The 24,357-nt window shown below is 38.7% G+C and overlaps 1 protein-coding gene across 1 annotated transcript; it reads left to right on the forward strand.

Moving 5' to 3' along the window:
- The first annotated feature begins 595 nt into the window (after window positions 1-595).
- LOC125933299 (glycine N-acyltransferase-like) lies at window positions 596-24,097 on the forward strand. The gene is made up of 6 exons (XM_049646241.1): window positions 596-1,022; window positions 9,038-9,133; window positions 12,484-12,591; window positions 18,403-18,529; window positions 19,899-20,070; window positions 20,488-24,097. Exons 1-6 carry the CDS (start codon window positions 843-845, stop codon window positions 20,942-20,944), a joined length of 1,140 nt encoding a protein of 379 aa, XP_049502198.1. The 5' UTR covers window positions 596-842; the 3' UTR covers window positions 20,945-24,097.
- Window positions 24,098-24,357: the final 260 nt, after the last annotated feature.

Consider the following 24,357-nt stretch of genomic DNA (forward strand, 5'->3'; position numbering starts at 1 on the left):
ACTGAAGAAGCACACAAGCTTTTTTCTACTTTTTCTCTAGACACTAGCCACCCCTGTCTCTGCTCCTCTGATGGGAATGACCCTTCTTTCTTTCATAATGAAATCAACTACTTATGGTGAAGAAGGACGAGGGTGATGAAGGCAAGGACCAGACAGTGTCAAACTTCCCTCCTTGGTAGTTTCACACAGAGGAGCTGTGACTCAAAATATCTTTTCTATGAATCCTCCTTCTTTTCCTGAGAATGGTAGAGCAAATGCTAATGTGGAGTAGTGGATACTTCAGAGTGAGAAGGCTCTGGGTTTAAATTCCATCTAATTCAGGCACACTGAGCCTCCGTGTCCTCCTCCATAATAGTGAGACTAAGAAGTGTGTACGCTGAATCATTGGGATGTTTAACTGCAGCCTCACAATAGGCAGGGAAGAGGGCACAGTTTATCGTAAAAAAAAAGGAGGATCCGAAAGGCTTTAGTCACTCCACGCAAATATTTTCTGTTCTGCATACGTGTAAGGAAAGAGACCAGATTCTGCAAATCAGACCTTATCCCTATCTTTCCTATTGCCTTGCTCTGATTGCATTTTGTTAAGAATGGGAAGGGGAGGTAGACAGTATGGTTTATGTAACATGACCCCCCTTCTGATACCTGGCCTGTTGGGTTCACACAGCTTTGGATTCCAGAGTCATAGCCAGGCTGGTGGGAGCAAAGAGCAACCTGGTGTTTTGCAAAGAGAAGCTCAGGTGACACACTCCCAGCCCCTGAATTTGCATAAAGAGCTCCCACAACATGAGTCCCAAAGAGGAAGATTGGATTTTACAAGAGCTGACACCTAGAATTGTTTGCTTATGTGCAAGGTCCACATTTTGAGCCTCAGCTCAGCAATCTCTGGAGGAGACAGACCTAAACTCAGTCTGAGAGATCTTGCCGAACTGACACCATCAGAGGGAAATTTCATCGCCTGGAAGTCTGCTCTTCATTTATTCCTGGGGACACCTGCAAAGATTGGTGTGGAGACAGCTTTCCAGGTGGGGGCTCATACAAAAAAAAAAAAAAAGATAGTCATTGGTGACATCATCTCCACTTACATGAGACAAATCAAAATGCCCATACTGTGTTACATCAGAATATGATGGCAAACATACTTAAGGGAAAGAAATAACTTTAACTTAAGAAACCTATATCTAGCACTTACTCTGTGAAGGCTAACTTGCTAGGTACTATGAAAAATTCTTACAGGTCTCTGATTTGAACTAATAAATGAATGAGGAGAGATTTGGATGCTTTCTGGAAGCGTCGGGGGTGGGGGTGAATGGAGTCTTTAATGTGTGGAGACACTGCACATATTACCATATTTAATCCTTCTGGTTGTATTACCAGGTAGGCAGTTTTGTTCCCTGCCTGTGATTCCTAAGAAGGTTGCCATACTTAAAGTTAGAAAAGAAATAAGTAGATGAATACAAGTGAACCTTGTTTGATCAAGCTTGACCTTGTTGTGCTTTGCAGATAGTGTGTTTTTTCAAACTGTAGATTTGTGGTGACCCTGCATCAAGCAAGTCTATTGGCACCATTTTCCAATAGCATTTGCTTCCTTTGTGTCTCTAGGTCACAGTTTGGTAATTCTCACCAATATTTCAAACTTTTCCATTATTATTATATTTGTTGCATTGCTCTGTGATCAGTGATCTTTGATGTTACATTTCTAATTGTTTGGGAGGTGCCACCAACTGTGTGCTTATAAGATGACAAACTTCATCAATAAATGCTGTGTGTGTTCTGTGTGTGTGGCCCTTAAATTGTCTCTCTCCTCCTCCTTGGGCCTCCCTATTTCCTGAGACAACAATATTGAAATTAGGACAAGAAATCACCCAACAATGGCCTCTAAGTGTCAAAGAGAAAGGAAGAGTCACATGTCTCTCACTGTGAATCAAAAGCTAGAAAAGACTAAGCTTAGTGAAGAAGGCTTACCGAAAGCCAAGACAGGCCAAAAGTGAAGCCTCTTCCACCAAAGATTTAGCCAAGTCGTAAATGCAAAGGAAAAGTTCTTGAAGGAAATAAAAAATGCTACTCAGTGAACACATGAATAATAGGAAAGCAAAACACCCTTATTGCTGATATGAAGAAAGTTTTAGTTATCTGGGTAGACAATCAAATCAGCCAAAACATTTCCTTATGTCAAAGCCTAATGCAGAGCAAGGCCCTGAGTCTCTTCAATTCTATGAAGGCTGAGAGAGTTAAAGCTGCAGAAGAAAAGTCTGAAGCTAGCAGAGGTTGGTTCATGAGGTTTAAGGAAAGATGTCTTCACAACATCAAAGTGTAATGGGAAGGAGCAAGTGCTGATACAGAAGCTGCAGCAAGTTATCCACAAGATCTAGCCAAGATATTAATGAAGGAAGCTACCCTAAACATCAGATTTTCAATGTAGATGAAATAGCCTTCTGTTGGCATAAGATGCCCTCCTGGGACTTTCCTAGCTACAGAGAAGAAGTCAATGCCTGGCTTCAAAGTTTCAAAGGATGGGTCGTCTGTCTTGTTAGGGGCTAATACAACTGGCGACTTTAATTTTTTTTTAACGTTTATTTATTTTTGAGACAGAGAGAGACAGAGCATGAACGCAGGAGGGTCAGAGAGAGGGAGACACAGAATCGGAAACAGGCTCCAGGCTCTGAGCTCTCACCACAGAGCCCAACGCGGGGCTAAAACTCACAGACCACAAGATCATTACCTGAGCCAAAGTCGGATGCTTAACTGACTGAGCCACCCAATGGCCCCACAACTTGTGACTTTAAATTAAAACCCATGCTCATTTACATTCTGAAAATCCTAGGGCCCTTAAGAATTATGGTAAACTTATTCTGCCTGTGCTCTAGAAATGGCACAAAACAGCCTGGATTACGGCACATCTGTGCACAGTTTGCTGAATATTTTAAGTCACTGTTCAGACCTACTGCTCAGAAAGGAAGATTCTTTTCAACATATGACTTCTCACGGACAATGCACCCACTCCCCCAAGAGCTCTGATGGACATGTGCAATGAGATTAAAGTTATTTTCATGCCTGCTAACACAACATCCATTCTGAAGCCCATAAGTCAGGGACTAATTTTGATTTTCAAGTCTCATTCTTGTTATTTAAGATATAAATTTCATAAGGCTATAGCTTCCACATAAGACTACAGTGATTCCTCTGATGGATCCTAGCAAAGTAAATTGAAAACTTTCTGGAAAAAATTCACAATTCTGGACGCCACTAAGAATATTCGTGATTCATGGGAAGCGGTCAAAATATCAATGTTAATAGGAATTCAGAAGAAGTTGCTTCCAATCCTCATGGATGACTTTGAGAGGTTCAAGACTTCAGTGGAGGAAGTAGCTGCAGATGTAGTGGAAAGAGCAAGAGAACTAGAATCAGAACTGGAGCCTGAAGATGGGACTGAACTGCTGCAGTCTCATAATAAAACTTCAATGGATAAGGAACTGCTTCTATGGATGAACAAAGACAGTGGTTTCTTGAGCTGGAATCTACTATTGATGAAGATGTTGTGAAGATTGTTGAAATGACAACAAAGAGTCTACACTATTACATAAACTTAATTGCTGAAACAGAGGCAGGGTTTGAGGGATTGACTCCAATTTTGAAAGAAGTTCAGGGACATGTGAGTGGCTCAGTGGGTTAAGCGTCCGATTCTTGATTTCAGCTCAGGTCATGATCTCATGGTTCAGGAGATTGAGCCCCACATCAAGCTCCTCGCTGACAGTGCAGAGCCTGCTCAGGATTCTCTCTCTCCCTCTCTCTCTCTGTCCCTCATCTGCTCACATGCATGCATGCACACTCTCTTTCTCAGTCTCTCTCCCTCAAAATAAATAAATAAACTTAAAAAAATAAATAAAGAAGCTCTACTGTGGGTAAATGCCATCAAACAGCATCACATGCTACAGAGAAATCATTCACAAAACAAGAGGTCAATCGATGTGGTAAAGCTCACGGTTGTCTTCTTTTAAGAAATTGCCACAGTCACTCAACCTTCAGCAACCGCCACTCTGATCAGTCAGCAGCCATCAATGTCAAGGCAAAAAAAAGACTATGACTCACTGAAAGCTGAGATAATGGTTAGCATTTTTAAATTAAGGTTATGTACATAGGGTTTTTTTTGCAGCATAATGCTATTTCACATTTATCACATAATGCCATTTCATCATTTTGTTTTCTTCAAATGATTGACAGGGACTTGGAAGGAGACAGAGGACACACACATAGAAAAATCAGGAACATTCGACGATCTACACATTACCCAACATGTTAAAGCAACCAAAACATAGTGAAATCTTTGTAACCTAGATATGTTTTTCCATAGAAACAAACTAATATTGGTTCCACTTTTGCAAATCCAAATCTTTCATGGCCACCCTGAAAAACTAGTAGTCCTGAGGAGCTAAGCTGAAAAGGAGAAGTCTCTGAGTCCTAGGAAGTCAAAGTGAACAGAGAACAATCCAGTAGGAACAAATGCCTCAGAGCCAAATATTTAAATAAGTGTCAATAACTTTTTTTTAATTTAAATTTTAGTTAACATACAGTGCAATAGTGGTTTCAGGGGTAGAATTCAATGATTCATCACTTACATACAACACCCCAGTGTTCATCATGACAAGTGCCCTCCTTAATACCCCTCACTCATCTAACCCATCCCACCAACCTCCCTCCATCAACCCTCAGTTTGTTCTCTATTGTTAAGAGTCTCTTGTGGTTTCTTTCCCTCTCTTCTTCCCCTCCCTTCCCATATGTTCATCTGCTTTGTTTCTTAAATTCTACATATGAGTGAAATCATATGGTATTGTCTTTCTCTGATTGACCTATTTTGCTTAGCATAATACACTGTAGCTCCATCTACATCATTACAAATAACAAGATTTCATTCTTCTTGAGGTCTGTGTAATATTCCAGTGTGTGTGTGTGTGTGTGTGTGTGTGTATGTGTGTGTACCACATCTTTATTCGTTCAGCAGTCAATACACATATGTGCCCTCTCCATAGTTTGGCTATTGTTGATAATGCTGCTATAAACATTATCAATAACTTCTAGTCAAAGGCCATGTAGAACACACCTGTAACCCAGCAAAGTTGGGATTTATTGTCTGTTGCAACAAAAGGGAGAGCACACCATAAGGAAGGAAATGTGGTACACCTCAGTAACAGTGTCAGGAGGGACTTGACACACGATTTGGGGAAGGATTCAAGGAAGCATGGATTTGCTCTGCCTTGAATATTGTCAGAAAACACTGCAATTGTATGGAAGACTTTTGTCCACGAAGCAGGAAGAAAGATTAGTGGTAAAGAAGTGGCAGCCACTTGTTACCTGGGGAGAGTATTTGGCTGTTTTTGCAGATAAGACTGCCTTCTTGTTTTGTCCATGCTCAAACATGATTGTGGAATGATCTCGTTTTTGTCCCCTTCCATCAAGGCCATTGAATGACCTTGCCAGGTTCTGGTGTTCTGTGAAAATGTTATGTTTTGGGTGCTTTTTTTTCTTTCTCTAATTCATAAAACACCCTAAATGGAATGGGGATCTATTTTTAGATAAATGACATGGGGAGCAGAAAGTAGCAGAGGGACAAGTAAGTATAGACAAGAGTGACTTTCTTCTAACATCTACATTTAGAAATTTACAACTACTGAGTCTATCAAGAAGTAATCTTGACTGTTTAAAAATAATCAGCACCATTTATTGAAAAGAATATCCTATCTCCCATTTGTCTGGATATTTTTGTAGCAAATCAATTGACCACAAATGTCTATCAATTTCTCTATTCTGTTTCATTGGTTTGTCTATCTTTATTCCAAGACCACTCCATGATGATTACTGTAGCTTTTTAGTAAGCCTTGATATCATGTAAATTTTAGAATCTGAGATTTCTACAAATAAAACTTGGAATGTTTTATGGCTAATTTGAAACTGTAGATCAATTTGGGGGATAAATGGTGACATACTAGCAATAATAAGTCTTCTGATCCTGCTTGTTTTTTGCTCCATGCATCATTGTTGATAATTTCAATTGCTGCATCTTCAACCTCATTGATCTTTTCTTTTGGAATGTCTAATCTAGTGCTAATCACATCCACTGTATTTTTTATTTTAAATGCTGTATATATTCATTTCTATAAGTTCAATATGCATCTTTTGTAGCTTCCATTTCTCTTATCATGATCATGTGTCCCTCTATCTTCTTAAACATGAAAAGCAGCATTATTATAGCTTTTTAACGTCCTTGCCTGCTAGTTGCAATATATCTGCATCTACTCATTTTTATTTATTCAGGTAAAGATAAACCTTATTTGAAAATGTTGCAAGAAGGTGAGAGAAGGACTATTGCATCATGGAGAAGCACTGTTGTAACAGAAAAAACATTTTGATTGTAGGTCTGACAGTGTCTCCTCTGGGCCTGTCTTTACTGATTTGTGTTTGTCTTCTGCTTCTGAATCATATTTTACTGCTTCTTTCCATCGTATCAGTTTTTATTGGAGGTGAGACAATGTGAATTATATACTGTTAGTTGATAAATTTTGTTGTACTTACATTTTTAAGTACGTTTTGTTCTGGTGCACAATTAAGTTATTGGAATCAGATGGATCATTTCAAGACTTTCTTTTAATCAGTGCAGGGTGAATTTAGAACAGACAAGTCTGAATTTAACCCCCTTGTTGAGCTTCTTACTCAATGCCCTTATGCTACAAGGTCTTTTCACTTCAGTGTGTCAGAACATAAACTATTCCCAGACTTGTGTCAGCTATAAGAATTTTTCCACCTGATCCTTTCCAGTGGTTCTCTCCCTAGGCCAAAGCCCAAGGTAGTTTCCTCTTATACAGTTCAGTGATGAGCCAAAGACTCTAGGAGATTGCTCTTTCCCAAAGATCTCCAGAACTCTCTCTCATTCTCCCTCTCTCTCCCTCATTTTCCCTCTCTCATGCATTCTCTCTCCTTCTCATTCTCCCTCTCTCTCTTTCTCCCTCTCTGCTTTGTCTCTTTCTCAAGTTCCACACTGGCCTCTACTTCTATATGCTCAAGTCACTGAGACCCCAGTGTCAGGCTCCATTTCCCTGAGCTGCAGTCTTCCAACAATAAGCTATGCAATCATTAAACTCACCTTTTCTTTTTTCCTTTTCTTGGGGATAGTGGCTCTGCTCTGTGCAATGCTGTTTCATTTACTGTTTAGTTTTGTCTTTTTTTTTTTTTTTTTTTTTTCAGGTGAGGAGGTAAATCCAGATCCTGTTATGCTCTCTTGGCCAGAAGCAGAAGCCTCCTCCGTGCTGTTGTAAAATCAGCTACCCAGTTCCACATGGAATCTCACACACAGCCAGTTTTAATGCAACATCCTCTCTCAACACTTCTTTGGTTCCTTCACTTAGAAGTGATGTTGTATTCCTCCAGGGATCCTGGTTCCAAAATAGAATGCTGTGACACAGCCCTTTCTGCTTTTTCATGTAGTTGGGGTTTTATAGAATGTTTTGGTAAATCCCAATTTCACGCAGTGAATCAAATATGTAAAAATGCTATTTTTATTCTACCTCGTAATCCGTACAATATGCAAGACAGATGTAAGAGTGAGATACAGTAAGGCTAAAAAAAAAAAATAGGGTGAAAATACCAGCTTGGAATATAGCTTGGAAATTTTTTAAAAGGTTAATTGTTTATATTTTAGACCATGTCCAAATGCCCACATTAAAAAGATTGCGGCAAAATGTACTGCAATAAACAGCACTTTAACTCAGGTGGCAAGGAAGAGGAGGAAGAAAAGGAGGGGATGAAAAAGGACAGGAAGGAAGAGGAGAGGGAGGAGGAGTAATAAAATAACATGTTCAGTGCTTTTATACAAGAGATAATCTTTTTCTTTTTAGTGGGCTCCATGCCCAACATGGAGCTTGAACTCATGATCCCAAGATCAAGAGTCACATGCTGTACTGACAGCCAGCCAGGAGCCCCTGACAGATACTATTCCAAGCACTTATTGACTCCTTTAATGTAATAACTCAGTTAACCCTAAAAAAAAGTCTTTAAGTTAGATGGTGCTGTTATCCCATCCACCTTCCAAGTGTGAAAATCAATAAAAGGAATCCTCTGGAATGGAGTCAGGAAGCCAGCAGCGGGGAGCTCTTGCCATACAACTCCTGCCTGCATTCACCGCAGACCCAACAGGAATAGAGTGCCTTCCAAATTCCATTTTATTTATAATTATTTTTTTAATATAATTTATTGTCAAGTTAGCTAACATACAGTGTACACAGTGTGCTCTTGGTTTGGGGGGTGGGGGTAGATTCCTATGATTCATTGCTTCCAAATTCCATTTTACTCTAGCTACTACTTTCCTACTGAGCAGACAGGTTTCCTCCTCCCTTCAGCAACAGCCCAGCCAATGAGAGACAGTCACCACTCAGCCAAGAAAAAGCCCCAATACTGGGAACTCCACCTTTCTACCAATGGACTTTTTGTTTATAACAGTCCTCTTCCTCTCCTTTTTATAAAAGAATGTTCCTCTCTTTTGTTCTCCAGACTTGCTTATAATTTTCTATAGCTTCGTTATCTGGTATTGCAATTCCCTGCTATTTCCAAATAAGCCATTTTTGATGGCAAGATAGTTTTATTTTTGAGGTTAACAGAGGCAAGCAAGGCACAGAAAGAGTAAATAACTTCCACAATGTTATACGGCTTATTACTGGTAGTGTCACGAGAATCACTAATGGCAACTAAATTTCAAAAGATGTTATATGTACTTAAAAATGCGCTTGTTAACCTAAAATGAAACAGATGGCTGGAATGCATTAAAGTGTAAGAAAGTGAATTTAAAAATGTATAAATCCTCCCACCCCCCATGCTTTCTACCAGTCTTGTCCTTCCTTGAAGTTGGTGAGAGCTAATGAAGACTTTACTGAAGGCGACACAGATGAGAGACACTGAAGGGGGACCTCGCCATTAGAAGAGAACTTACTACTCATATTTCTGAATCTCTTCCAGCTTCTTCTCATTCCTAGCTGTTTCCTGTTTCTCTCTTTAGGCTAAGGTACCTTCCATGATGTTCCCACTGCAAGGTGCCCAAATGCTGCAGTCACTGGAGAGGTCCTTGAGGAAGAGCCTTCCTGAATCCTTAAAGGTGACAATGGAAAATTCTGGGTTGAGAGTAAGGAATAGAAACCCCATGAGTCAAGAAGAAAAGAGACTAACACTGAGCCTCTGTTCTGTGTCCAGCATTAGTCCATGTTTTCTCTAGCTTAGTTTGCATTACCTCTCTAGAAGATATTTGCTACTATGTCTGTGTTACTGATGAGAAGATGGAGCTCAGTTAGGGTGATTTAGCCAATATCACACAAATAGTCAGTTGCAATGCCATGGCATGAACACAGGACTGTACCAGCTTTTGCTCTGTCATTCATAAAGTGTTCCCTTGCTCCTTTCCAAAAAACATTCCATAATAACATTGGTGTTTTTTCCAGGGTTTTCCTCAAAAGTTGGCTGAGACTACATATTAGTGCTAAAATTGTTCTTCTTAAAAGAACACTTGCTAGGTGAGAGGTTAACCATCAGGAGTCTTCTCTAAAATTAATAAGGAGTTCAATTCCAATTTTGACTTAAATTTCCCAATTTCCCTGAGCTGACTGCATATCAGGCTATTTTATGGTGTCTCCTTTAACCTAGTGTCTCCTTTAACCTAGTATAACTAGGTGTCTCCTTTAACCTAGTACAACTGATTAGAAATCTCAGAATTAAACAAGATGTACACATAAATACTTACATCCAGAACTGTGCAAAAGCAACTCTAGTGATAGGCTACGGTACTTGCTTGTGTTTTTTTTTAGCAACCAAAAGCATAGGGTCCATGTGTGTGTGTGTGAGTGTGAGTGTGTGTGTGTGTTAGAGGACAGTTACTTTTCCCTAAAAAAAACTCTGTAGACATAGAAATGAGATTTTTACTATTTTATAAGACATTCCTATAAAGATGCATACAATTTAGATAAGATAAATGCATTTGCCTCCTTTACTCCCTTATAGCTCTGCTACTCCCTTCTTTCAGTATAAGGAGAAAAATATTAGCATTATTTTATTTGTAGATCACAAGGCTTAATTTTCTTTATTTTATTTATTTTTTTAAGGCTTAATTTTCAATTATTAGAAACAGACTAACGAAATAACTGTTCTTTAGTTCCTACTAAAAAAAATGACTTCTACCACAGCTAACCCTTAAATATGCGAGTTCACTTATATTCACTTGGATTTTTTTCAACAAATATAGCACAGTACTGTAAATGGATTTTCTCTTCTTTGTAATCTGATTAATAACATCTTCTTATGTCTAGCTTACTTTATTGTAAGAATACAGTATATAACATACTGTACATCTTAATCAGCTGTTTAAATCATTGGTAAGGCTTCTGGTCAATTGTAGGTGATTCGTAGTTAAGTTTGGGGGTAATCAAAAATTCTAGACAGATTTTCCACTGCAAGTGGGGGATCAGTGCCCCCCAACCCCCATGTTGTTCAAGGGTCAACTGTGATCTAAAACTAAAGTCAACCACGTTAGTAGATTCCTACTACCATTAATCTCTACCACCCACTATTTAACTCCTTTCACTTCATAATCCTTAAGATCCATGCAACCTTACAGAGAGACAACCAATTCTGCGGGGTTGGGAGGGAGGTTACATCAGTTAGAAACTCTATAAACAGTTGCCTAAGATATTTTTATGGTGAATAGTTATTTTTAACAATTCTTCAGGCCAAAGGTTTTTTTTCCCCATGAATTTAGTGTAGAATTTTGTCACTTAAATTTCTCTTTACTGCTTATGTTAAGTTGAGCCCAAATATTTTGAGAAAATGGTGTATTCCAAGTGTCCTTTCTTGGAAGATCTCCGTTGTAAGATAAGGTGGCCCTAATAGCACCTTCAATTTTTGGTTGCATATTAAAGACATACATTGCCCCCTAATTAAAATACAGAATATGTGTAGTACTTGTAATGGATGTATAACCTAAAATTCAATACTTATTTGAGTCTCAGTTGAGAAAAAGCCCAGCCATTCCTCTTAGTGCTAGATATTAAATACATTTTAGTGCGTGTATCAACTCCAGTTGAGTCAACTTACAGTAGCTGCCTGGTATGTTCTGAACTGAGCAGGAAAAAAGAAATTTTTTTAATTAATTAGGCCATGGGAATAACAAAGAGTAACAGTTCTACATATTTTCAGATCCTATAATGGATAATAGTATAGTGTAAATCAGTTTTACAGGGCCCAAATGCAAATATGTAAAAAGATAATGTCTGTATTTTCCCAAATTATGCTGAATTCTATATCAAGCCTCCACTCAAGGCTGAAAACAAAATAAATTCAGATAAATTCAGTCAACTGAGCTTTTTTCCCCCTTCTCTTTGTCTAACATCAATAGTTTATGTGGGGTGGAGAGCAGCAGGGGGAAAGATACAGGCATAGTTCTTAGTCATCATGTATCCAAGGTGGAAATATTAAAGCATATACCATCTTTTTGACCTCAGGTCATTGGCATGCTTCCATGCTGGTATCTGGAGAGGCTTCATTTTCACAGTTGCCCATGCTAGTATCTGCTGCTGCATTCCAATCCCCCAAACCACAAAAACACAATGTCCACAAGACTTGTTCTCATTCATTCTCTCCCCATCTTCCTGTCTCTCAACAGCCTGCACAACACAAATGGGGGTAGGGGGATCCAAGACTGGACTTGGACCCCAGGCCATGGGACCACACAGCACATTCTGTTGAGCACTATGCTGTAGCCTGTTTGTTGGTGGAAGTTCATTTAATCCTTCCAGAGAATAACGTGGTCATTTATGTTAAGAAGTTTTAAACATGTGCATAACATTTGAGCCAGCAACTACTCTTCTGAATATTCTAAGAAAATATCAGGAGCGCATGCAAATTTTCTGTCAAGCATGCTCTATGAAGAATTATTTGTCAAAGTGAAAAGCTGGAAACAGCTGAAATGACCATCAATAAGCAAATAAATGAACTGTGATATATCCATACGATGGAATCCTATGCAGCCATCATAAAACAATTGAAAATGTTTGTGTTTATGAACATAAAAATATGCTCACAATGCATTCGGGGGGAGGGAACATGTATCAGATCATTTAATTTTTGTAAAATTGTGTCTATGTGTATGAGTAGAAGAAAATCTTGAAGGAGAGAATTTTAAATCCTAAAATGAAGAATGGTATTCTTAAAATCAAATTTTATCTGGCCAAACATTTTACTATATGCATGTATGACTCATATTGGGTGGGGAGAAAAAGCTCTTCTCGTTTGAGGTTAAAAAAAAATGTAGTACATGGAGACTGTTTGACCTAGATGCCCTTCTTGGCCCTTTTCCAACATAAAATTTCATGATAGAAATGATCCTTGTCCTGACCAAACAAGGCACTTTACCAGTCCTTCCTAACAAGCTGAGCCTCTCTCTTTCTTGGGATGCTGCAGGTTTATGGGACTGTCTTCCACATGAACCAGGGAAACCCATTCAAGCTGAAGGCTCTAGTGGACAAGTGGCCTGATTTTAACACAGTGGTTATCCGCCCTCAGGAGCAGGTAAGGTGCCAGACGTGGAATGAATATGCCTCTGTGTTCATTTTTGCTGTGTACCTGCCATGTGCCTGACAATATGGCAGCCCAGGGATACAGAAATGAATTGTGTGACGGAAAGTAAGCCCCTCTCTTCAAGGAGCTCAGAGCCTTGGAAGAAAAGATCAATAAGCAAATAAATTCCAATATAGAGTGAAGTGTGTGGGAAGAGAAGATGTACAACACAGAAATAGCGAAAGCTGATTCAACAACGGAGGCTGGAGATGAAGGTTAAGGTCCGAGACACTTCCCGATGGGAGGTTTCATCTGCACTGGATCTTGTACATATTTTGTAGATACTGTTAGGCTGACAAAAAAAAAAAAGAGGACATTCCAACAGAGAAAACACAAGGGGCAAAGATAGGAAGGTGTGAGACAGTACAGTGAGTTAGGACAATTATAAAAAGCAAACTTATAATACTATAATCGCCATATGCATTTTGAGGAAACATTTAAAAACTAGCAAAAGTAAATAGTAAACACATTTCAAAGACAAAAATTCACAAGCTTATTTTTAAACATTCAGTAAAATTATAAATTTATAAAAATACAAATATTATACCTTTCATAGAAATAAAAAGTGATTTGAAAACCACTAAGTTAAACAAATATATAAAGAAATCTGTATTAGTAGTAACAACTGAACTGAAATAAAATTACTTGATCTTTTATCTTAAATGTGATCTTAAGTAATAAAATGTATTAGTGGATATCCTTGCTGACTTGTCAGTGTATTTTGGGGCAACATTTTCCAACCATTTTTTAAAAAGCTTTTGAATTCTGCACTGAGTTGTGGTAATATTTTCTTGTGCCTCCTACTTCCCAATAATCTCATCTGTTTAGTAAGTTGAGAGGGTCTTCTTAAATAAGTACTCTCTTTATTTTTCTGGAACTACCGTTTGTTTAACTATAGCATTGTTTTAAGGAAGCATTTCTAATTGGTTTTCATCTTCTTTGGCTTCATTAAATATAGATGGAGATTTTAATCCAGAAATATCTATAACTAAATTTAATACTGTGATGTTCATGGTTGGCATGTTCTGCAACTATTTGAACTGTTTATTACATGCATTCTTGCAACAGAAGTTTTGCTTTTCCTTGTCAATTGTTTTTCTCTTCTTCCCACTGAGAATAATAGAAGTATAGAAGAATGCTTCCTAATAATTGTGTCTTTGTTTGATTTGAAATTTTAATGTGATATGTGGGTAGAGAGCAGTATTGCTATGCAATTTTCCATCATAAATTGAATACTTGAATCTCTCCTCTGACCTCATGATTTAAATGATTCAGGAATAATTGTAATGCACCAATGAAAATACCAACATTTTAGCACTTAAAAAATATCACAGTATATCTCACATTTTGGTCCTAAATAAATTTTGAATGGATTTTTGTGTATGGTATAAGAAACCGGTCCAGTTTCATTCTTTTCCATGTAGCTGTCCAGTTTTCCCAACACCACTTATTAAAGAGACCATCCTTTTCCCATTGGATACACTTTCCTGCTTTGTCATAGAACAATGGACTGCATAAGCATAAGTTTACTTCTTTTCTTTCTCAAGACTGCTTTTGCTTTTCAGGGTCTTTGTGGTTCTATACAAATTTTAGTGTTATTTGTTCCAGTTCTGTGAAAAATGCTATTGGTATTTTGATTTGGATTGCACTGAGTCTATACACTGCTTTGGGTAGTATGGACATTCTGACAATATTAATTCCTCCGCCCCATGAACGTGGAATATCTTTTCCTTTGTGTCATCTTCAATTTCTTTCATCAGTATTTCATAATTTTCACAGTACAGGTCTTTCACTTCCTAAGTTTATTCCTAGGTATTTTTATTCTTTCTGATGCAATTGTAAATGGAATTGTTTTCTTAATTTCTCTATTACCTAATTGTTAGTGTATAGAAACACAACCAATTTCTGTGAATTCTGTATCCTGGAACTTTAATGAATTCGTTTATTACTTTTAATAGTTTGTGGGTGAAGTCTTAGGGTTTTCTTTGTATAGGATTATATCACCTGTAAATAGTGACAGTTTAACTTCTTCTTTACCAACTTGGATGCCTTTTCTTTTTTTTTCTTGCTGGATTGCTGTGGTTAAAACTTCCAGTATTTTGTTGAATAAAAGTGGCAAGAGTGTAAATCCTTGTCTTCTTCCTGACCTTACAGGAAAAGTTCTCAGTTTTTTACCATAAGGAGTTAATATCCAAAATACATAAAGAACTTATATAACTAAACACCAAAACCCAAAGAATCCAATTTAAAAATAGGCATAAATACATGAAAGACCCAATGCTAATACCATCCTCAATGGGGAAAAGCTGAAAGCTTTCCCCCTAAGGTCAGGAATAAGACAGGGATGTCCACTCTTGCCACTGTTATTCAACATAGTATTGGAAGTCTTAGCCTCAGCAATCAGACAACACAAAGAAATAAATGGCATCCAAATCGGCCAGGAGGAGGTCAAACTTTCACTCTTCGCAAATAACATAATATTCTATATGGAAAACCCAAAAGATTCTACCAATAAACTGCTATAACTGACCCATGAATTCATCAGCAAAGTGGCAGGATATAAAATCAATGCACAGAAACCGGTTGCATTCCTATACACCAACAATGAAGCAACAGAAAGAGAAATCAAGGAATCAATCCCATTTACAATTGCACCAAAAACTATAAAATACCTAGGAATAACTCTAACTAAAGAGGTGAAAAATCTATACACCAAAAACTATAGAAAGTTTATGAAAGAAATTGAAGAAGACACACAAAAAAATGGAAAAACATTCCATGCTCCTGGATAGGAAGAACAAATATTGTTAAAATGTTGATACTACCCAAAGCAATCTACATATTCAATTCTATACCTATCAAATAACACCAGTATTCTTCACAGAGCTAGAACAAACAATCCTAAAATTTGTATGGAACCACAAAAGCAATCTTGAAAAAGAAAACCAGAGCAGGAGGCATCACAATCCAGATTTCAAGCTGTAATACCAAGCTGTAATTTTCAAGATAGTATGGCAATGGCACAAAAACAGACACTCAGATCAATGGAACAGAATAAAGAACCCAGAAATGGACCCACAAATGAATGGCCAACTAATCTTTGACAAAGCAGGAAAGAATATCCAATGGAATAAGGACAGTCTCTTCAGCAAGTGGTGATGGGAAAACTGGACAGTGACATGCAAAAAATGAACCTGGACCACTTTCTTACACCATACACAAAAATAAACTCAAAATGGATGAAAGACCAAAATGTAAGACAGGAAGCCATCAAAATCCTAGAGGAGAAAGCAGGCAAAAACCTCTTTGACCTTGGCCACAGCAACTTCTTACTCAACACATCTCCAGAGGCAAGGGAAACAAAAGCAAAAATGAACTATTGAGACCACATAAAAATAAAAAGTCTGCACAGCGAAGGGAACTTCAGCAAAACTAAAAGGCAACCAATGGAATGGGAGGAGATATTTGCAAATGACATATCAGATAAAGGGTTAGTATCCAAAATCTATAAAGAACTTAATCAAACTCAACACCCAAAAAACAAATAATCCAGTGAAGAAATGGGCAAAAGACATGAATAGACACTTCTCCAAAGAAGACATCCAGATGGCCAACTGACACATAAAAAATGTTCCACATCAATCATCATCAGGGAAATACAAATCAAAACCACAATGAGATACCACCTCACACCTGTCAGAATGGCTAACATTAACAACTCAGGCAACAACAGATGTTGGTGAGGATACAGAGAAAGAGGACCTCTTTTGCATTATTGGTGGTAATGCAAGCTGATGCAGCCACTCTGGAAAACAGTATGGAGGTGCCTCAAAAAATTAAAATTCTAACTACCCTATGACCCAGCAATTGCACTACTAGATATTTACCCAAAGGATACAGGTGTGCTATATCAAAGGGGCACATGCACCCCAATGTTTATAGCAGCACCATCAACAATAGCCAAAGTATGGAAAGAGCCCAAATGTCCATCGATGGATGAATGGTTTAAGAAGATGTGGGGTATATATATATTCATATATATATACACACACATATATATGATGTGTATATATATTTATATTTATTTATGTTTATACACACACACACACACACACACACACACACACACACACACTGGAGTATTACTCAGCAATCAAAAAGAATGAAATCTTGCCATTTGCAACTACATGGATGGAACTAGAGGGTATTATACTATGCGAAATTAGTCAGAGAAAGACAAATATCATATGACTTCACTCATATGAGGACTTTAAGACACAGAACAGATGAACATAAGGGAAGGGAAGCAAAAATAATATAAAAACAGTGAGGGAGACAAAAATATGAGACTCTTAAATATGGAGAACAAACAGAGGGTTACTGGAGGGGATGTGGGAGGGGTGATAGGCTAAATGGGTAAAGGGCATTAAGGAATCTACTCCTGAAATCATTGTTGCACTATAAACTAACTTGGATGTAAATTTAAAAAACAAATTAAATACAATTTAAAAAAGAAAAGAAAAAAATAGGACATGAATTAGATATTTTCCCAAAAAACACATACACATAGCCCAGAAACATGAAGGATCCTCAACATTACTAATCACCAGGGAAATACCAATCAAAACCATAACGAGGTATCACCTTACAGCTGTCAGAATGGCTATAGTCAAAAAGACAAGAAACAAGTGTCGGCGAGGATGTGGAGAAAAAGGAACCCTCGTGCACTGTTGGTGGAAATGTAAATTGGCATAGTCACTGTGGAAAACAGTAAGGATGTTCTTCAAAAAAATTAAAAATAGAGGGGCGTGTGGGTGCTTCAGTCAGATGAGGGTTTGACTCTTGATTTCAGTTGAGGTCAAGGTCCCAGGGTCGTGGGATGGAGTCCCACATGGGGCTCCATGCTCAGCATGGAGCCTGCTCAGGATTCTCTCTCCCTCTGCCCCTTTCCCCTGCTTGTGCTCTCTCTCTAAAATAAAAAAAAATAGAAAAAAAATTAAAACTAGAAATACCATACGACCCAATAGTTCTACTACCGGGTATTTACCCAAAGAAAACAAAAACACAAATTTGAAAAAATATATGCACCTCTATGTTTATAGCATTATTTACAATAGCCAAGATGTGGAAGCAACCCAAATGTCCACCGATAGAAAAATGGATAAAGAAGATGTAGTGTGTACACACACACACACACACACACACACACTGGAGTATTACTCAGCCATAAAAAGAATGAGATCTTGCCATCTATGACAACATGGATGGACCTAGAGGGTGTTATGCAAACTAAAATAAGTCAGACAGAGAAAGACAAATACTGTATGATTTCCCTCATATGTGGAATCTAAGAAACAAATGAACAAACAAAAATCAGAAACAGACCCATAAATACACAGAACAAACTGGTGGTTGCCGGAAGGAAGAGGGCAGAGGGATGGGCAAAATGGGTGAAGGGTAGTGGGAGATACAGGCTTCCTGTTATAGCATGAATAACTCATGCTATAAAAGGTAGAGCCTAGGGAATATAGTCAGTGGTGGTGTAATAGTGTTATAGGGTGACAGATGGTAGCTATACTTGTGAGCACAGCATAAAGTATAGACTTGTTGAATCCCTATATTGTACACCTGAAACTATTGTAACATTGTGTGTCAACAATATTTCAATGTTAAAAACTCACAGTATAGTGGAATTTAGAAAAAAGTATTGCAATAGTGAAATATAAGTAATTTGTTTTATTTCCCTTTTCCCAATGATCATAGGAGATGACAGATGATCTTGATCACTACACCAATACTTACCAAATCTACTCCAAGGACCTCAAGAACTGTCAGAAATGTCTTGTCTCACCAGAAGTCATCAACTGGAAACAGCATTTGCAGATCCAAAGTAAGAGAAATGGGATGGGTGCGGACATACTTCTCTGTCCTGAACAATTTTCCCTATGACTCATATCTCCTGCCCCCAAGCTCCAGACCCTCAGCCTCCTGCCAATTTTTTAACTCCCTCATAAAGGGAGAAAAAAATACCTTCAAAGCTTGCAAAGAATGGGCTTCATATAGGGGAACATAATATAATTCCTGGATAGCCAACGATTTATGGCATATTTTGTAGACATATGCAGGATCCCTTAGGGTAACTGGGTACCAAAGGAGGGCTTCACCCAAGGCCTTCCATTCCTGGAATGAGAATGATGACTTGTGCCATAAAGCACCTCCCAGATCATAAAGGACAACTGTCATGGTGTGGATATGCCCCCCGCCCCAAGTCAGACTCCCTAGGATGGCATCTGCCTGTTACTTGCTATGTGATCCTAGCCACATGACTTATCCTCTTGGAGACCATGACTTTCATATACATAAATGAGGATAATAATAGTTCCTAGAACACAGGGGCATTGAAAAGATTAAATGAAATCTTGAATAGGGATTTCTTACTATAATACCTGGATGTGTAGTTGACTTTTGCTGCATAATTCTGTGAATCTACAGTTTGTATTAGGCTTTGCAAGGCAGTTCTGCTGGTGTCTCTTGGGCTTACTCATGCAATTGCCATCAGTTGATGGGTGGACTATGGCCTGATTGCTCTAACATGGCCTCAGTCACATGTCTGAATGATGGTTCTGGCTGTCAGCCTTGGCTGCCATGGTGATGGAATGATAGGAGCACCTGACCTCAGCAGGCTAGCCTAGGCTATTTGTATGGTATTGGTTTCAAAGTAATTGAGATCACAAGGAGAGGGCAAGCCCCGATGTGCAAGCACTTTTAAGCTTCTCTCTGCATCAAGTTCATTCTTCCCCATTGCCAAAGCAAATCATATGGCCAAGGTCAGATGCAGTGTAGGCGAGGACTACGCCAAGGAATGGATACAAGGAGATGTGGGCAAATATAGGCCATTACTGCAACAATCTCCTACACTGGGAACATAGTAAGTACACAATGGATGTTGGCTACCACTTTTTAAAAAAAAACTCCTCTCCTTTAATTATCAAAACTACATGATTATGTAGCCCAGAAAAGCTCGTTCCAGTCTCTCTTTGCCACCAATGGCTTAATGAATTTCTGGGCATGTTTTCCCTTACATAAAACAGGGAAAATTGCACAAATCCTGACTACTTGACTCTGGTTACACAGCAGCAGCACTGAGCCCAGAACCTAGGTTCTCTGACTGTAAATCCCAGACACTTCCTACTCCAATGGGGAGCTTCTCCACAGCATGTACTTATTAAATCATTGTCTCTCCTCATAATCCCATCTAGGTTCACAGCCCAGCCTGAATGAGGTGATACAAAATCTTGCAGCTACTAAATCCTTCCAAGTCAAGCAAACACATTGCATTCTCTATATGACGGCTGAGACGATAAAGAAACTAGTTCCTTCCCTGCTGGAGGGAAAGAACTTATCACCCAACAGTGGCAAACCCAAGGCCATGTGAGTTTGATACAAATCACTCTGCATCACTTACTGCTCTCAGTACTGAGACAGCCTCCCATTTTCCCACCCTGCTTCCACTCTGGCCCATCTGCAGTCAATATTCTTCAAAACAGTCAGAGTAATCTTTTCTTAAGATGTAATTCATACCATATTCCTCCTTTGCTTAAAATACTCCACCATTTCTTTTCTCATCTGGAATATATCCGATTTCTGCCAGCTTCTTCGACCTATCCTGTTCTTCCTGCTCACTCATTCCAACAACAGTGGACTTTTCCATCCCTTTGTCATCACAAACTCACCTACACTCCAGGGCTTTGTGTTTCTTATTTCCTCTACCTACTCTGCCTCTCAAAACAGTAGAGGGAAGAACAAATAAAAACCTCCATACTCACAGACTTTGCTTTTCCTCCATAGCTGCCAAGAGATGTTTAAACCCTCCTCCCTGGATGTTACCCATGCTGCCTTGGTGAATAAATTCTGGCATTTTGGCGGCAATGAGAGGAGCCAGAGATTCATCGAGCGCTGTATCCAGAACTTCCCCACCTTCTGCCTGCTGGGGCCTGAGAGGACACCTGTATCCTGGAACCTGATGGACCAGACAGGAGAGTTACGGATGGCGGGTACCCTGCCTGAGTACCGGGCCCACGGCCTTATCACCCAAGTCATCTATTCCCATAGTCACTATCTAAACAAACTTGGCTTCCCCATATATTCTCACGTTGACAAGAGTAACAAAACTATGCAGAAAGTTTGTAACAAACTTGATCATATCACCATACCCTGTGGCTGGAACCAGTGGCACTGTGTGCCCCTGGAAGCAGCCCTGCACAGAAGACCATGTCAGATGGGCCTGGGAAGACAGAAAGAATAAGTTATAATTGTAATAATCAGTAAAAAATGGCACTGTTTGGGCTCCAGGGAAGCAGTGTGATTTGTCAGCAAGACCACCCTAGTCCCTGCACTTGAACTGCAGATGGGATTCCTTTAGATTTATCACTATGAAGCAGCCCAGGTACTCCCTCAGTGGGCCCCACATAATTTAGCCTCCCACACTTCTGGGATCTCTGTGATGCTCCTTCATCAGCTACCTGGTGCCCCAAATGGCTTCTCCTAGAACTCCTAGTACACGGATTGGTAGAGCCCTGCCAAATCTTCCAGGGAGGGGTAATATTTTCTGAGCATTATAACTTATTCCTCTTTCTTTCTATGGCCTTTTCCTTAGTGGTCAGCAAGAATATTCTGCTCATTAGGTCTGTAGAGATTATCTTTTCCTCTGATTACTGCTTTAGAGGTACACTAAATATATACAAGTACATAGGAGAAATTAGGTTAAATGTGATACACATGATATAGCAGAGAGGGTTAATAAGACAAAGACTTAATGTTAGCCTGTCTGTCCCCTCCTCACACTCACACCAGGGAAAATGGTTCAATATTGTTTCTAAAATTTTTTTCATGTTTATTTGTTTTTGAGAGAGACAGACAGACAGAGCACAAGTGGGGAGGGGCAGAGAGAGAGACCTAGAATCCGAAGCAGGATCCAAGCTCTGAGATGTCAGCACCAAGCCCAACGCCGGGGCTCGAACCCACAAACTGTGAGATCATGAACTGAGCCAAAGTTGGACGCTTAACTGACTGAGCCACACAGGTGCCCTGGCTCAATATTGTTTCTAAAAGCAGACCTTCCTAAACCCACCTGAAACCCCAGACAATACAAAGATTTTGTGTTTCACTGTATAGGTTGAAACAAAATGATTCATAATGGAGAGCGCATGGGTGTTTATGGAGAGAGAGAAGTAGGAGTGCCAAGACCTAAGGAGTGGATATTAACTGAGAGAGACAGAAGGTGATGGGGAGGGCATGGTTACCCATTGCCCCCACTTGCCCTCGGCACGTTATTTCAGGATGCCTGGATTCTGTGAAGTTCTGATAATTGTCTCATGGGAGAGTCTAGTTGGGAGTGTGGAGGGATATTCTTCCTGGTGGTGACAGGTGAGCTGGGAGGGGTCCTTGCCCCAACAGTTCAAAAGAAATAGCAAAGAGAACACTGGAATGAAGGTAATCACCTGGATTAAGAACCTGTTTCCTTCTGGTCCACCTAAGCCTGACTTTAGGCTACAGATTGAGAATGAAGTCCCTCCAACCCTCAGAAACTAACTGAGGTTTAATTTCTTGGCAAGTTAGGGTTTCTCAACCTTGGCACAATGGACATTTTAGGCTGGACAATTCTTTGTTGTGGGGTGAGGGCTGTCTTGTGCATTTTTAGAATACTTAGTAGTACCCCTAGCCTCCATCCACTAGATGCCAGTAGCACCTTCTGCCCCAGTTATGACAACCAAAAATGTCTGCAGATATTGATAAATGTGCCTTGAAGGCAAAGTCACCTGTGACTGAGAGCCAGTGGTCTAGAGGAAGGATTCTCAAATTTGAGCCTGCATCAGAATCACAGACTGTGATTTAACTGTCAGACCTGTTAAAACACAGACTGTGAGGCCTATCTCCTAAGTTTCTGATTCAGTAGATTTTGGGTAGAGCCCCAGAATTTAAATTTCTAACACCTTTCCAAGTGATCCTGATACTGGCATTGGTCCATGAATCGGGCTTTGAAAACCATTGGTTTAGAGAAATAATTGAACATATTTTATGTCCTAGAACAATAGATGAAAATTCATATTGCACACTACTTAGGTATATCATTTTACTTTTGTAATTATAATTTACATTGTGCTTTAATTGATTGATAATATTACTTCATTACAAATTCTTAAAGCTTCTATAAACATTGTCATTAAAGAGTGAATTAGGCAGACATCAAACTACACTTTCACTACTTCTTCATAAAATGTGGTCACTAGAAAATAGCATAGATTAATTTTTAATAAAGCGAAATAATATCTTCAGCTGTTGAGCATTGTGCCATGGAAAAACAAGATCTTTCAGTGCTATGAGTTGGAAATGTGACCTGAAGGATCTTTTGTATTCAGAGTAACATCTTTACTGTCCTCCATGGCCTCAATTCAAGGCCACATTCTCCATCTACACTGCTCAGCACCAGCTCAGCTTCCCAGTCCCTTGTCTTGAAGGTCCTTCACATCACTCCATGATCAGTTATATCTACAATCTGGCATTCCTTAAAGTTCCTTGAGAACTAATTGGGTTTAGTGTTTTCAGATGCAAAACTATAAACTTGGAGAACTTTTTGGATCTGAAGGGAACCACTGAGGGACGCTTGTATTCTTTTGTACTTAGGACATCACAAGTCCTAAGGATATCTTTTAAAAAATCTCTAAAATTTGGATATTTCATATGGCTTTGGAGATTTCAAATACAACATATGAGTTTTTTAAAGTGCCTCCTTAACCAGGTGAACAAAATTTAATATCATCAACCGTGGAACCTATCATGGGTCTCTGGATGTGATTCACCAATGAAGAAATAATAATGTTAATATATTACCATCTAAAATGCATAACCTGAAAAAAATAAAATTTATAACCTGAATATGGTCAATAGGAAAAAATTAAATACCTCAGAAAAGAATACAAGAGCCAAAATTAAAGGACATTCTATAATACAACTGACATGTACATGTAAAAATGCTAAATATCATGAAAGAAGAAGGAAGGTGGAAGAAGTGTTCCAGAGAAAATGAATCTAAAAAACACAACATCTAAAAGCAATCTAAGGTTCAGGATTGGATACTGGATCAGAAAAAAAAAATTCCATAAAGGATACTATTGCCATAATTGGCAAAATTTGTACATGGTCAGTGTATTAGTTACTATAGTAGAGCAATATTAAATTTTCTGAATTTGATCATTATACTATGGTTATATAAGAGAATATCCCTATACTTCCATGATACATGCTAAAATATTTGGAATAAATTGTCATAATGTCTGTAGCCTACATAAGAATTTAAAAGACTATATACAGAAAATATGGCAAACTCTAATTGGTGAATAGAGGTGAAGAGTATGTGTGTGTTTAATGTAATGCTCTTGCAATTTTTCTGATTTTTTTTAACAAAATAAAAGTTCAAATAGAAAAGAAAATGCTGGGACATACAGAAAAGGAGTTAAGATGGTGGAGCAGTAGGGGGTCCTATGCTTGCCTTGTCCCTCAAACACAGCTATATAAATGCCAAATCACTCCAAACACCCAAGAAATTTATCTGAATGCTGAGAGAACAAACTGCAGAACCAGAGGGAGAAAAGAAGCCACACTGTGGAAGATAGAAGTTGTGGAGATATGACTGGGGAGAAAAGAACTGTGGGTGCTGCA

The sequence above is a fragment of the Panthera uncia genome, chromosome D1 (genome assembly GCF_023721935.1).
Source record: "Panthera uncia isolate 11264 chromosome D1, Puncia_PCG_1.0, whole genome shotgun sequence".
Lineage (NCBI taxonomy): Eukaryota > Metazoa > Chordata > Mammalia > Carnivora > Felidae > Panthera > Panthera uncia.